Source organism: Lutra lutra, chromosome 3, assembly GCF_902655055.1.
Source record: "Lutra lutra chromosome 3, mLutLut1.2, whole genome shotgun sequence".
Classification (NCBI taxonomy): domain Eukaryota; kingdom Metazoa; phylum Chordata; class Mammalia; order Carnivora; family Mustelidae; genus Lutra; species Lutra lutra.
In genome coordinates this window covers 57146029-57161107 of record NC_062280.1, presented here as the reverse complement: position 1 = coordinate 57161107, position 15079 = coordinate 57146029, and the positions used below count along the sequence as shown (strand labels likewise).

At 47.5% G+C, this 15079-nt stretch overlaps 1 protein-coding gene across 11 annotated transcripts in view; it reads right to left on the bottom strand.

Annotated features, from left to right (window-relative positions):
* TANC1 (tetratricopeptide repeat, ankyrin repeat and coiled-coil containing 1) overlaps positions 1 to 15079 on the bottom strand; it is a 238633-nt gene that overhangs the window by 20221 nt on the left and 203333 nt on the right. For all 11 annotated transcript variants that reach the window (XM_047721852.1, XM_047721855.1, XM_047721858.1 and 8 more), the window contains 3 exons: positions 14487 to 14723; positions 12297 to 12482; positions 9651 to 9729 (listed from right to left, as the gene is read on the bottom strand). In XM_047721852.1, the coding sequence (XP_047577808.1) occupies positions 9651 to 9729; positions 12297 to 12482; positions 14487 to 14723 (502 nt within the window). The remainder of the gene's footprint in view (positions 1 to 9650; positions 9730 to 12296; positions 12483 to 14486; positions 14724 to 15079) is intronic.

Here is a 15079-nt window from a genome sequence, read left to right as displayed (position 1 = left end):
ACTGAGGGGAAGGGAGGGCTTCTGTTCAAGAGAACAACTTGCCCACAGCTATAAATCCTTCAGCTCCACAGAGGCCGGACAGTTATTTGATCTAATCCTTAACAAGGTAAAGAGTAAAATGAAACACGAGAGAGATTATATTCTTACTGAAAAATACCACTGCACTGGGAGATGAACCCCTGAGAAGCCTCTAGCTCTGCCAGCCTTGAACAAAGCCCTGCTGGGCGGGCTCCGCACCCTTAGGAGCGGGCAGCCAGCCCTGCCCAAAGCCCCATGAGTCTTCTAACTCGTTCTGCCCCTGCATCGTGTTCTCCTTTTGGCACAGGTGCCCCAGGAGGGCCTGGGGCAGCCAGGATGGAGGGGAGGGCATCTGTGTAACCAGGGGACAGGGGGCAACTGAGCATCACATAAAACGCAGACTCCCTTCCACATGGTCCCAACTCCCAGTGAGCTACTATGGAGGTTAAAACAAGGCAGGAACCAAATCTGAGTAGCCAGGACACTCCTGACACATTACAAGTTCTGTAGAAACACGCTGTCCGTCTCCGTGGGAGGATTAAACATGAACCTCAAATGGCCAAGGGATTCAATGAGGAAATAAAATGTACAATTGCCACTAAGCAGGACTCTACATGTAACCAAAATATGTAACCAAAATCCACTTCTGTCCCTCATACCTGCAAAACAATCCCAAAGTGAACTAAGAATTTATCACTTAATCATCTGCTTCAATAATCTATTAAGACCAAATAAATGTCTAAGTAAATAACGTTAAATATTAATCAATTTATCCCAACCCTGGAAGCCTGCTGCAGCTGCTGAACACTTACAACCTCCAAGCTCTGGGTCAAACACTGTGGGTGAACTTTTATCCAATCCTGACAAGAATCCTTTGAACGAGATGACTGTTCTGTCCATTTCATTGAGGTGAAAGAACTATTACATGATTTGCCCTGAGCCCAGCCCCATCAGAATCACTCAGGAGTTAAGCCAAATAGCTGAATGAAGCTGGATCTATTTATCTCAACAGAAATAAGAAGATCCTGACATATTTTATGATTCTACTATGATACCTATAAAATTCTTCCTACATTGACACTTCATGGCCCTTTCAAGTCATAAATTCATTTAATACACAACCAACTTCTATGAGGCAAGTATCACTCACCTCGAATTACAAATGAGGAAAATGAGGCCCAGAGAAGTTAAGCAAGCTGCCTGAGGTCACACAGCTAGTGGGAGACAGGAGATAGGATGTGAAGTCCAAGATCCTAAGTCCTCCGCTGTTGTCTCCAGGAAGTTTTCTTTAAAGATGGTCAACTAATGAAGCCGACCCTAACTGCTGTTTTAGACCAAGACTGCCAGAAAATACTTTTCTTTTGAAGAACTGTTAAGCTTTCTCCCACAGACAATAAGAATAATCTGCAATGACTATGTTCCCTTCGAACTCTGGTCACACAGCATCCTAAAGCCAAAACAGGAGCAGGAATACCATGCTGCGCCCTCTGTCCTGGTCTTGACTTTAGTTTTTTTCCTATTCCTTCATATATTATTTCAAATAAGCCTCTTTAAATCCTTTGAGGAATAATGTGTACTATAAATAACAAATTCAATTTAAGAACAAATTCCTAAAATGTGGACAACATAAATCACATTTCATGCAGACTTTGTTCTGAAGATCTATCAGAAGGACACAGCTTCTAACAGCTGTCACTTCTGAAGTGTGCTGAGAATGCTCACATTCTTTGATAGATCCTCTTACACACCAAATATTTAAAGCATGTATAACGTGTGGTTTTGCTCTCCTTAAAGGGCTGGGCATGCCGTGAGGACAGTTATGTGCAGAACTCCGTACAAGGAGGCAGGGTTAAAAACGGCATTTCCACAAAATCATTTTTTTTTAAAAGATTTTATTTATTTAAGAGAGAGTGAGCAAGAGAGAGAGAAAGAGAGAATGAAACCATGAGTGGGGGGAAGGGAAGAGGGAAAGGGAGAAGCAGACTCCCTGTTGAGCAGGGCGTCCCAAGCGGGGCTCGATACCAGGACCCTGAGATTATGACCTGAGCCAAAACCAAGAGCCAGATGCTTAACAGACTGAGCAGACCAGGTGCCCCTCCACAGAGCCATTCTATGCAAGCTCATGTTCAGCCTAGAAGGAGGGAAGCAAGGAAGGAAGGAGCCACACACTTCAGTAAGAATTTGAAAGAACAATTGGGATTTTTCTGTGGAAGTGCAGACGACCAGGCACAGTCCTCCTAGCACTGAAAGAACGAGCAGCAGCGGAGGTACAGATGCTCTAGGTCCCGAAATGTAGAGTTTCTTTTCTTTTCTTTTTTTTTTTTTTAAAGATTTTATTTATTTATTTGACAGAGATTACAAGTAGGCAGAGAGGCAGGCAGAGAGAGAGAGAGAGGGAGAGGAGGAAGCAGGCTCCCTGCTGAGCAGAGAGCCCGATGCGGGACTCGATCCCAGGACCCTGAGATCATGACCTGAGCTGAAGGCAGAGGCTTAACCCACTGAACCACCCAGGCGCCCCGAAATGTAGAGTTTCTAATGCTGAAAAGTTTCAGCTGAAACTTTAGAAGCCAAGTTTCTTTTTTTTTTTTTTTTAAAGATTTTATTTATTTATTTGTCAGAGAGAGAGAGGGAGAAAGAGTGAGCACAGGCAGACAGAATGGCAGGCAGAGGCAGAGGGAGAAGCAGGCTCCCTGATGAGCAAGGAGCCCGATGTGGGACTCGATCCCAGGACGCTGGGATCATGACCTGAGCCGAAGGCAGCTGCTTAACCAACTGAGCCACCCAGGCGTCCCTAGAAGCCAAGTTTCTAATGCTGAAAGCAGACCTTTGTTGTGGTTTTTTAATGAACAGTAAGGAACTACTTACGGGAAGGATGGACTCCATGCACAGCAAAAGCAACATTTTACATGTGGTGAACAGAATCCCAGTACATGGTCAGACTACCAGCTCATTTGCACCTGAGGTGCACTGTGTGGGTTTTCAGCATGCCTCACTCCCTGCACACACCCCCCACCCCGCAGGCACACACAGGTCAGCTGGTTTCTGCTGTCCTACCAGCAGAGAGGAATGGCTCTCCACAGCATACCCATGCCAGGGGCAAACCCCAGAGGTCTGCTAGAGCAGGAAGAAGGCAGGGTACAGACAAACCCAGCCCCCTTAGCTCTTACCCCCAAATCTCTCTCTACTCTAGGGTGACCTTCATGCCCATTTCCCTCCTTCCAGAGCCTGGGTTAGCCCCTCCCCCAGGGTCCTATATTACCAGGCTTTGTCCTCCCCCTTATAGGGTCCTAGGTTAACCTATCCCGCCCCACTCCCTGGAGGGTCCTAAGCTACTCCCTCTTCCACACCCTCCAGGATCCTGGACTACTACCCTCACCCTGGCTTATTCCCCCCCACACCCTCTAGGGTCCTGGGTTACTCCTCTATCATGCTTTTAGACCAAAACCAATCAAGAACATCTACCTTTGTTTGGAGTGACAAAATCTGAATTTCCACTAATCTTATGTGCTTTCAAACACTAACAGAGGAAGGAATGTCTTGACAAGGATTTTCTCAAACAACAGCATGGTGAGATTCTGAGGACCTCCAAAAATGGGAGTATCCTAGGTGTGCAGTAGCAAGTCACTTCGCTTGTCTCAGGAGGATACATTTAGAGAAGTTCTTACCACAAATTCTCTACATGCCCCAGTAAGCAATGGACAAACACTTTTCCTTCCAGTCTGTCACCTGAAAATCTGCTCTGAGATGTCCATACATACATGAATGCCCAACTCAATGCCGTAAGTTTTAAATGTACTCTAAATAGTTAACAAGTGACAGCCCTCCTCTCTCTAAGAAATATCAAGTAAAATCTGAATGAACAAAGGGTTGTTTTTTTAAATTAAGGTTTCACTTGTTATTAATTTGTCAGAGAGAGTGAGAGCACAAGCAGGGGGAGTGGCAGAGGGAGAAGCAGGCTCCTCCCTGAGCAGGGAGCCTGACACAAGACTTGATCCTGGGACCCTGGGATCGTGACCTGAGCTGAATGATGGCAGATGCTCAACGACCGAGCCACCCAGACATCCCACAAAGGGTCATTTTTAAAAAAATTAACATATAATGTATTGTTAGCCCAGGGGTACAGGTCTGTGAATTGTCAGGCTTACACACTTCACAGCACTCACCATTGCACATTCCCTCCCCAATGTCCACAACCCAACCACCCTCTCCCTCCCCCCAGCAACCCTCAGTTTGTTTTGTGAGATTAAGAGTCTCTTATGGTTTGTCTCCCTCCCGATCCCATCTGGTTTCATTTATTCTTTTCCTAACCCCCAAGTCCCCCACGTTGCATCTCCACTTCCTCATATCAGGGAGATCATATGATAGTTGTCTTTCTCTGACTGACTTATTTCGCTAAGCATGATACCCTCTAGTTCCATCCACGTCGTCACAAATGGCAAGATTTCATTTCTTTTGATGGCTGCTTAGTATTCCGTTGTGTATATATACCACATCTTCTTTTTCCATTCATCTGTTGATGGACATCTAGGTTCTTTCCATAGTTTCACTATCCACAAAGGGCCATTTTCAAGCCAACAGTAAGGCATCCTGTTTCCTGGGGTGTGCACACCTTAGTGTAATAAGCTCAGCCGTCCATGGCCTGGGTCCAATCGCCATTTAGAGCTGAAGGTTATGCCTCCCCTGGGAGGGTGGGCACAGCCACAAAGTGGGAAATTAAAGCAGTTTCAGGGAGAAAAGTCGGCAACTTTGAAAACATCAAGGATGCAGTACAACTCATTACTCAGCTTCATGGTCCAGCACGGAAACAGGTGTGAGTAAACCCCCCCGCCCCCCGCACCCAACACCAGCTGACAGGGCTAGACCTCAGATTCAAGTTCCAGAGGCAGCCAGGTCCTACCCAGAATTCCATCCAGAATAAAGAGAACAGTGAGTCGTGATTAGGACACATGCCGCACCAACCTGCCCCAACCTGCCAGGAAAGGGAGGGCCCTGGAGCTGAAGAAGCTACCTAATGGACAGCAAAGGAAAGTCAGCTCTTTGAGAGACAAATCAGGTATTAACAGTTTTGTCATTAAAAAAACCATAGTATTTAGGGGGACCTGGGTGGCTCAGCCAGTTAAGTGTCTGTCTTCGGCTCAGGTCATGATCCCAGTGTCCTGGGACTGAGCCCCACATAGGGCTCCCTGCTCAGTGAGGAGCCTGCTTCTCCCTCCGCTTTGTGTGCACACGCATTCCCGCTCTCTCCCTGACAAATAAAATCCTTATAAAGAAAAAAAAACCATAATACTTACAATACTTAAACTTCTTTAGAAAGAGTTTACCAACCAAACTATTTTACCAACTGAAATAGCCTGAGCAACATAAGAGAACATTTGACAGGAAGGATTTCAGTCAGACTTCTGACTTCCCCTGACAGGGCAGCCCATTGCAGAAATCAAGGAAGGGAAGCTCTGGGAGCTGTCTCTGATGCCCAGGGCCTCAGGCCTGTTGACAGACCAGCTAGAAAGCGGTGGGAAGGGTTTCTGAGGGAACGGTGTGAGGGCACAGCACACGTGGGTGAGCAATGGAGCTGGTGGTGGAGGGAGGGAGGCATGGGGACGTGAGGGACACAAGGAGGGGCTGGCACGGGTGCTGGGTGCTATCTGCCACACCCACACCCCGTCTGGTCACTAACAGCTGTGTTCCTGCATTTGTGGGCCAGCACCCTGGTCCACTTTCCACACACGTGTGGCGCTGCTGCCTCGGACGAGAGTCTCTGAGCCAGCCCAGAATCCAACAGGACACGACCTGTGCGATGACAGAAATGAAGAAACTGCAAGACTGGGGCCTCAGGAGCAAGAGGATCCTTTCCTCTCCCTCTCCAGCAACAAAATTTCTCCCAAATTATTCTGCAAGGTTAATGTCACCTACCCTATATACGGTTTTGTTTTCTATAAACCCACTTGTTCACTCAGCCAGCACCCAAGTGACAAGCACCAGCCGAGGTCAGTGGCTCGCAGCCACCAGGCTGGAGAGCACAGAGTGCATTTCCAACATCACAGAAAGTTCTGCTGGACAACACCAGAATCAAGAGTCGCCATTCACACAGGTGAGCACAAGAGACCAGGAAACGTCTGCCCTCTTAAAGCCCACAGTTTGGGGAAAACAGCCTTTGATAAATAAACAACATCAACAACTAAATATATAAATGGCTGACTTGCAAAATGTCCCAACGGAGTCGGGGTGGGGGAAGGCTCTGCTTCAAGACAGGAACATTTGCACATAAAATGACAAAGGCTGAAAGAGAAGGGCCTCTGTCTCCCTACAGAGCAAGAGAAAATTTGACCCAACACCCAGGGAGCAGGCTCACGGGCTTGAGAGCAGCCTGCAGCTTGGAACCACAGCTCCTCGGACAACTCGCCACGGCATGCCGTCACCAGTCAGGCATCTCCCATCATTTCAGTCTGAGCTCATTCACAACAAACACAGATATGGAAACAGTAAGTCGGCTGGGCTGGGACTTCGTGGGAGCCAGCAATTACTTGTCATGACTGAGGAATGCCTGGGACAGATAACACAAGCATCTGACAGGTTGGTGTCCTGTTCCACGCTGCCCCGAGACCATGGGCCTGAGACTGTCTGGGAGTGTCTCTGAACAACCCTCATGGAGCAGAGGCTCAGAGGGGCTGTGGGTAGAGGCCCGCACCAGCCCCTCCCTCCTTGGTGCCTCTGTGTCTTCCGATGGGTCCCACCACCTCTCCACCTGAGGGCAGGTGAGCAAGAGCTACCGGACTCCAGAGCGGGACTCTAAATGTCAACCAAACGTGAAAAGCAAATGGGCCCAGGTGTTGGTGAAAGGGAGACTTACATAAATTAAGCTCTCTGTTCCTAAAGGCAGTAGACACGTCCTGTAAGTTTTCTAAAAGCTGTAGGTTTACGGCAATAAACTCTCAAATTAAACCCTGTTATTATTTTAGATGAAAGTCTTTAAAATCCATTATACCTTCAACCTCAGATAGGAACCATCTGCTTTTGCAATGACATTTAGTGACTCCAGGTCTTCAGCAGGGAGATGCTCAGGGTACAGAAGGCACATGACTGTCCCTACTCCCACCAACCCTGCCGCAACTGGCCAGAGTGACCAGAGACCTCCAACGGGACTGCTGTTCCCTGGACTCCTTCCTCTCTGGCCATCAGCTGTCATCACGGATGACCTGCAGCTTCTAATCAGCAACAGGCATGAAAACAACACTTTTGCAACATAAAGGAGATACACAAGGTGCTCAAGGGTCTCTCCCAGCAGCAAAGTGGGGAAGGATTTTGTGCACAGATGTAGTTGCCCCACTTTTGGAACATGGCTATGAGAGCAGAGAGGGGCAGGTAGCTACCATCAGCAAACAGGGCGGCACCGCTGCACAGAGAAAGGATGGGAAGGTGAGCCAAACATGGACCAAGGAGACCCTGCCTGGTGACCCCATCGGTGGGTATCCTAAAGCCAAGGTGGCCATCGCTGACTGTCTACTGAGCAGACCCGTATTAACTTCCACAGAGGTTCAAAAAGAAATGCCGAACTGCTTTATCCATATGCTTCCAGTTACACCCATCACCCTCCCACGTCCCCGACAGGATCTCTCATGGGATGCTACCCTTGGGCTGCACCTGGAGTCCCACAAGTTCCAGTTCAGAGTGCTTGAGACACAAAGCACCACGGACCACACTCGGGAATGATGACCAAACACAGCCAGCAAGTGAAACAACTTCTTTTACTTCCGAGAGTCGTCAGCGAACAGAAACGGGTCCCACAGTGGGGCAGTCCACATAGGGATTCTGACCTTAGGCTCAGTACAAAGCCAAGTCGTGCGCTGTGACTTGGCAGGCACCACACTGCTACCTGCCACACAGTATGAAAGTGGATGGACGCTTCTCTTTTGCCAAATTACAGAGCAGCCTGTGCTTACTTGAACGGGCGGAGGAAAGGCTCCACGGAATCCAGGACACTAGTTAAACCTATGCGCGTTCAGCCCAAGCGTAATCAAACCCCATCTGGGGTCCTGCCTTCTCCTCCCGAGGTACCACAGTGAGCTTCCTAAGCCACTCACATGGCAGCAGCCCCAGAGAGAGGGTGCCAGGAGGCTCGGGAGCGCAGGCCTGTACTCCCTGCTGGGCACCGGACATGCTTCGCAAGTGTGAGTTAGCTGAGCAGCTCTACGCACTAGCGTTTGGCTTGCTAGGAAACAACTGGGAAGCATTTGGAAATACTGCGCAGGTACAGACTGAAGGCAGACACAGGCATACCTTGTTTTATCGCACTTTACTGCACGTCACAGACACTGTGTTTTTTATAAACTGAAAGTCTGTGGTAACCTTGCCACCGAGAAAGGGTTGTTTTCTAATCACAGTTGCTTACTCCATGTTTTTGGGTCACATTTTGTAATTCCTACAATACTTAAACTCTTCCATTATTTTATTTGTTTGGTGATCTGTGATCAGTGATTATGACTCACTCAAAGCCTAGAGGATAGCTTTTTTGGGCAAAGATTACTTTTTAATCGAGGTGTGTATATTTTTAAAGACATAATGCCACCACATACTTAGCAGGCTACAGTACAATGTGAACATTTACATGGACTGGAAACCCCCAAAATTCATTTGACTCGCTTCACTGTGTTATTTGCTTTATTGTGGCGCCTGGAGCTGAACCTGCAGTATTTCCAAGGTACGTACGCCACAAGCTGCAGCCTGGAAAGGCATTTTAACACTCTTGGTTACACCTATTCAATAACAACTCATCACTTGGAGTCTTATCTTTTGAATCCCAACTCAGTCAAATGGAAAATTTCAAAGCAGCATTATCTGCACTCATCTGACAAGTAAGTGACTCAAATCTTCATCAGGATGTACTCACCTCGGGCTTCCCTCCCGCACTACAGTTAAACACGACACCCCATGCACCAATGAAAAGGGATTTAGTATCTTGTAGTCAGGACTTTAAGTAGTTCCCCCCACCACCCCAACCCCCTCCCCAGGGTTGCAGTCCTGTTCTCATTCTGCAAGACTGGCTGCAGCCTTCCTTGCCCAGCACCTTCGATTCATCAGAATACCAGCCTGCCCTGCTCAGGCTGCATCATTCACTGGAAGACCAGGCTGGTTCGGATACGGAAGACTCCATCAAGCAGAAACTACCATTGTATTTCAGTATTTCTAGCTGAGATTCATTAGATGTTGCAGGAACTGCTAGTCTAATTCAAAAATGATTTTACTGGGGGCGCCTGGGTGGCTCAGTGGGTTAAGCCGCTGCCTTCGGCTCAGGTCATGATCCCAGGGTCCTGGGTTCGAGCCCCACATCGGGCTTTCTGCTCAGCAGGGAGCCTGCTTCCTCCTCTCTCTCTGCCTGCCTCTCTGCCTGCTTGTGATTTCTCTCTGTCAAATAAATAAATAAAATCTTTAAAAAAAAAAAATGATTTTACTGGCTTCGAGAAAAGTTTTTACTACTCATTTGGGAAGTTTTAAAAGCTCTACACTTCAAATGCCTCGTGATAAATAACAATAGGACTACATGCATCCCACGTCATTTTTAAGACAATTCAGGCCAAAACGGGGGCTAACCCATCAAGAAAGCTGGCCTAGACCACAAGCCGAGGAACCATAATTACCTGTTTCTCCCCACAGCGCGTCAGTGCCATTGACATCTATTTCGTGCTCCTTCTCCAGCCCCAGCAAGCACTGGACCACCTGTCAGAAGTGGCAAGGTGACTTAATGAGTTCTCAGAGCCATATGTGCTTATTATGTCCCATGTATCAAAGGAGAGAGGGTGTTGTTTTTGTAACCATGATTATCTCATGCTGCACAAGGAGACAAAATATAATGAAAACTGTTTTCAAGCATAATTCATATGCTATTCACATTTTCACTTTTAGAAGAATAAAAAAAAAAAAACCCTCAGTGAATTTCAGCAACATCGTTCAGGATTACTAGGCACTCAGAATTCTAATGAATTCCAACATGACCCAAATATGCCAGCCTAATCAACAAAGGACACGGGAGATGGTACAAAGTGCAGTTTCTGCATAAATCGCCATGAGACAGTGAATCCGTTTTTTCACAAAGACAGAAAACAAAGCAAGATACACCTTTTCAATAAAATAAAATAAATAGTATCATCCAGATGATTTTTCTACTGACAACATTCCTCTTCTTTTCCCTAGTTCTTTTCCTTTCTCCCTTAGCAAACAGAGCTTTGGATCCCAAGTGTGCAGGCAGGAGTGCTGGCTCGTGGGGAAATGGCAGCACGTGAGCCCCAAGCCAGCGTTCACCCTGTGCAACAGTGCCAAGAGGAGATCGTTACAAGGCCCTTTTCCACTCTCCCAAGCCACAGCCTTTGTGGCAGGCTGCATCATGGCCCCAACATGTCCACATCCTCTGCCTGGAAACCTGTGAATGTTACCTTATAGAACAAGAGGGAATCTGCAGATGTGATTAGGAACCTTGACATGAGATGAGTATCCTGAATTATCAGGTGTACATCTCACAGAGACCTGACATAATCACTCAAAAGAGGGAAAGGAGGAACCAATGTCAGAGCAAGGAGATGGGATGACAGAAGCATAGGTTAAAGTAACACATTTTGAATACAGAGGAAGGGGCCACTACCTAAGGAATACAAGGCTTCTAGAAGCTCTAAAAAGGCAAGGAAATGTTCTCCTCTAGATCCCCCAGAAGGAACACTGGCTTTCTGACACCTGAATTTCAGCCTTCAGACCTGTAGAACTGTAAGAGAATAGGTGTGTGTTATTTGAAGACACGGGAGTTTGTGGTCACTTGTTTCAACAGCATTAGCAAAGGACTACACCCTTCAAGTCTTCTGGTGAAGGAGCCCTACCCTCTTCCAGGAGACCATTCCGGGCCCCACAGAGGCTGCTTCTGCACAGCCTTCTTCCCAGCCAGCTTTGAAACAAGTTGAGTATGAAAGGAGTTAAGATAACGGTCACATCTGTACATGGCATTCATTGTCCTCCTTCTGATGATTTTTCACACTCTGTGTTCCCACACAGATTTAGGGAGCACTTTAAAAATGGAAAACATCTCCATTTGCAGATGTGTGTATTTAACACGCTCTCAGTGCATCTACATATATGGCTATTTAAAAAACACATTTATCATTGTATTTTAAAGGAATAACTCTACACCCATTACACAATAACATTTAACATATTGCTATGAAATATGTATTTTTGAAATGAAATTACTACTTTTTTCCAAAAATAAAATACATAGGTAAATTGGCTGGCATTATTTCATATTTTTGTAAATCTTTTTTACATGTCTTAAGAGAAAACAGCTGCGTTCTTTTGTATTTCTGCATTCGTTGCAATATATAGTGCTGGCTTAAGTACACTGTCTACGTGTACTTATTTTAATGTTTTAAATGCGACAATTAAGCCAGCTTTCAGTCCATACACATGCGTGCATGTGTGCACATGGGTGTGTGTGCACATGACCGTGTGTCTGCCCTTGTGTCCTAAATGCCAGAAAATCAGCCAGCCAGCTGGCTTTGCACCCAAATTTACTATAAATCATTGTGGGTTAGGATCTTACCAAATATTGGTAACTCTAATTGCTTGAAAGTAATAGAGTGAGAAAGAGGTGGAAGAGAACAGGTAAAATGTTATTAAGTCCCAGACCCACGGGTCTGGAGATGACAATTAAATCCTCAAAGGGAGAAATATCGAGAAATACAGGCACCTACCAAAAATAAGTGCTCTATTTAACTACTTCACAAAGCTTTCCTTCAGTGCAAGGACTATGAATGACAAACATTCTCACATGCTAGCAGAACTTTCAAGTCCTATTTTTAAAAATGCTTCAAATACTCACCAACAATTTTAGAATTAGCATTCCACGTGATTATTTTTAAAACATCACAAGGACAAAAGAATGAATCAAAGGGAAAAAGTGGAAGACAGCAGGGCTGGTGAGTAAACGTACAACAGAGGAAGAACTGGGACACTAACAAGGAGCAGAGAAAGAGTATCACGAGAGCCCCCTCCTCGCCAACCCTGGTGCAGAGCACGCATGCACACTGAGACCCTGGACTCTGGGGTCTCTCCCAGGAAGGGTGGGACACCAGCCCAAGGTCTGAACACGCGGTCAAACCAACTGCCATTTCTTAAAATCCTCATTTCCTTTCATTCCTTATGTGCATCACAGGCTAGCAACTAAGATGACCGGAAAAAGCACCTGACCCACACCGGGCTGCGACTTCCAGTTTCCCAGGAGGGACCCCATAGTGCCGACTCACCGAGCTGTGGCCCATGCTGGCGGCCGCCGTTAGCGCCTGCTGCAGGGCTTGGCTCTTCCGCAGCGCGCCCGGCTGGGGAGGGCCCGCCGACCACTCACAGGTCAGCAGATACCGGAGAATGTCGCCGTGGCCCCTCAGTGCGCTGTGCACCAGCGCGCACTGGCCTTTCTTATCCAAGTGGTCCACCTGGGGGGCAGGAGAAGGGAACGGTTTAGTATCACCTCCCCTCGGAGATCACAGTTGCACCCCAAATGAAGTGCACAAACCCCATCCCACAGCAGGTGCTTGTGGGGTTCCCATTCCAAGGCAACTTTCTCTAGAGCACTGAATCTCCATTTGAATGACTTTCTTGTAGTGAATGGACCCCAGGCCACTGGGACCCTTTGTAGATCTAGCAATCACTTTCTGGCTCTCCAGCAAATGACTTAGAGCTCCAAGTTCCCTGGGAGACATGGGTGAGGACACAGACCAAAACCTCAGCCAAAGCCCTGGGCTTCCCAATGCTGGTCACATCAGTGGAACACTCTAAGTGTGCTTTGACAAGCTAGGATTTGGGGAAATAAAGCAGTTTAGTCACTGAACCAGGAGAGCAGCAAAAGGCAGGGATCTGGAAAAACCCAGCTATGAAGAGGGAAGAGCAGCAAGGGATCCTGAGGGTTGTGTAACTGGGGAAGGAGGTCATGTACAGTCAGGTGAGCTAGGATGAGTTAGCAGGTAAAGTGGGGGCTCAAAGCCAGGAAGGCCAGCTCGCCACAAAGTTAGTGTCTAAGGGCAGCTTACCTCCTAAAGGTCCAAGAGGCCACAGACGATGTGTCATTCCCTATCTAATCCCAGAAATACTGCACTTGAAAGGAGCTCAGGGTCTACCCTCACCCCCTTGTGGATTCTGGGGAACACTCTGCACCCCCACCCGAAAGCTCTGCAGGAGCCCCCTGAATGCCACCCAGTCTCCTCCTATAGGGCTGTCAGCTGTGCTGGGAAGGGTCAGCCAGCCTCGGAATAAAGATGCCACAGTTTAGATGCAAAAATGAAGGAACCCACTGCTTCACTGCAGCACTCTCCTTCTTCCAGGAGCTAAAGTTCATTTGTCCCAAATGCTGTATTTTGGAGGGGAAAACAAAAAGGCTCCCACAGTTACTGTAAGCCTAATAAATGTCTTTTTGTTGAAACTTAAATATCCTAATTCACCATAAAGACAAATTCCAGCAATTTATTTCTATTGCACATGCCCTCTCTCCCAATGAAATGTTTATAGTAACCTAAATAGAGTTTACTGTGAGCTTGGCACTGTTCTCATTTAATCTCTTCACATTAATGACCCTAGAGTAACTTACTTAATAACATGGTTACATTTACTTAATGCTCACACAGCGGCCCTGTGGTAGATCCTGTTGTGATACTCATTATACAGATGGGAAGCCTGAGGCACACAGGCTCCACAGGGTGTCCAGTATCCTCTCTGGCAGGTGGAGAAATGGGGATTCTGGCTGTCCAGCTCCCATGCCACGTGCTCAAGCATGTGGCTTCTAAGACCCGCAGGACTCATTTGATTGTTTAAAAAAAGAGACATGAGGGATGCCTGGATGGCTCAGTCGGTGAAGCTCAGGTCATGATCCCAGGGTTCTGGGTTTGAACCTGGTGCATTGGGTTCCCTGCTCAGTGGGGAGCCTGTATCTCTCTCTCCCTCTGCCCCTCCCCCTGGCTCATGTTCACTAGCTGTCTGACAAAAATCTTTAAAGAGAGAGAGAGACATGCAATGAAATGGGATAGGCAGAAGAGAGAGAGAAAAAAAAAATCAAACATCTAAAACCTTTTCAATCAATCCAGCGCTGTGTTACAATGTGTGACTGAGCTCTAGGTCACCATCTCCAGGCTTTTGGAAGGATGACTCCCCTTCCTGCGGCCAGTGGCCAGGGGCGTTCTTGGTATCTGCCTCGTCTTGGGCAGTATGAAGCAGAATTCAGAGCTTATGAGCAAAACACAGGATCCTCTTTCCCCGCCAAGGCTGAGCCCCGAGCACGACCCTCAGGCTCTGCCTGACACAGGCTGCTCACCCTTTCTGTTTGTGTGGCAATTTCTAGCTGTTGCAATTCGACAAAGCAGAGAGGCTGGCCCAGCTGACGATAATTCTAACAAGGCTCTGAAGACATCGCCCCTGCCCCCACCCACTGGGGAATGCCACGGGCTTACCCTCGCGCCCTTCTTGGCCAGCAGACACACCAGCTTCATATGGCCGGCAGCTGCGGCATAGCAGAGGGCGGTCATGCCATTCTCCGACATTCCCTCCAGGCAGGCGCCAAATTCCAGGAGCAGAGTGACCACCTCCTCATGGCCGAGGTGGGACTGGACGCATAGGATTGGGGCGTTATTTAACACTTCCGTCCTGTAGTTCACGTTGGCCCCTCCCAAAATCAGGAGACGGCTCACCTGTTGATTGATGTCCCCCAACAAGATTAATTCCTCACATAAATGTCAGTCACAACAGCATTTGCGGAGAGGGGCAGCATCTGTACTTTAATCTGGGGCCCTCAAGCTAGAGTGTGCAACAGTATGACCCAGAAACGCACAGACCATGTCCTTTCTTGGTGGTGGAAATCTAAAATGGCAGCTGCTATGCAAAACCGTGCGGACCTTCCTCTAGAAGCAAGCCCACTTCCGGGACTATATCCAGTGGAAAGGAAATCAGGATCTCAAAGACATATCTGCACCCCCGGGGATCAGCACTCTTCACGGTAGCCAAGAGATGGAAGCTAACTAAAATGTCTGTGGACTCATGAACGGAG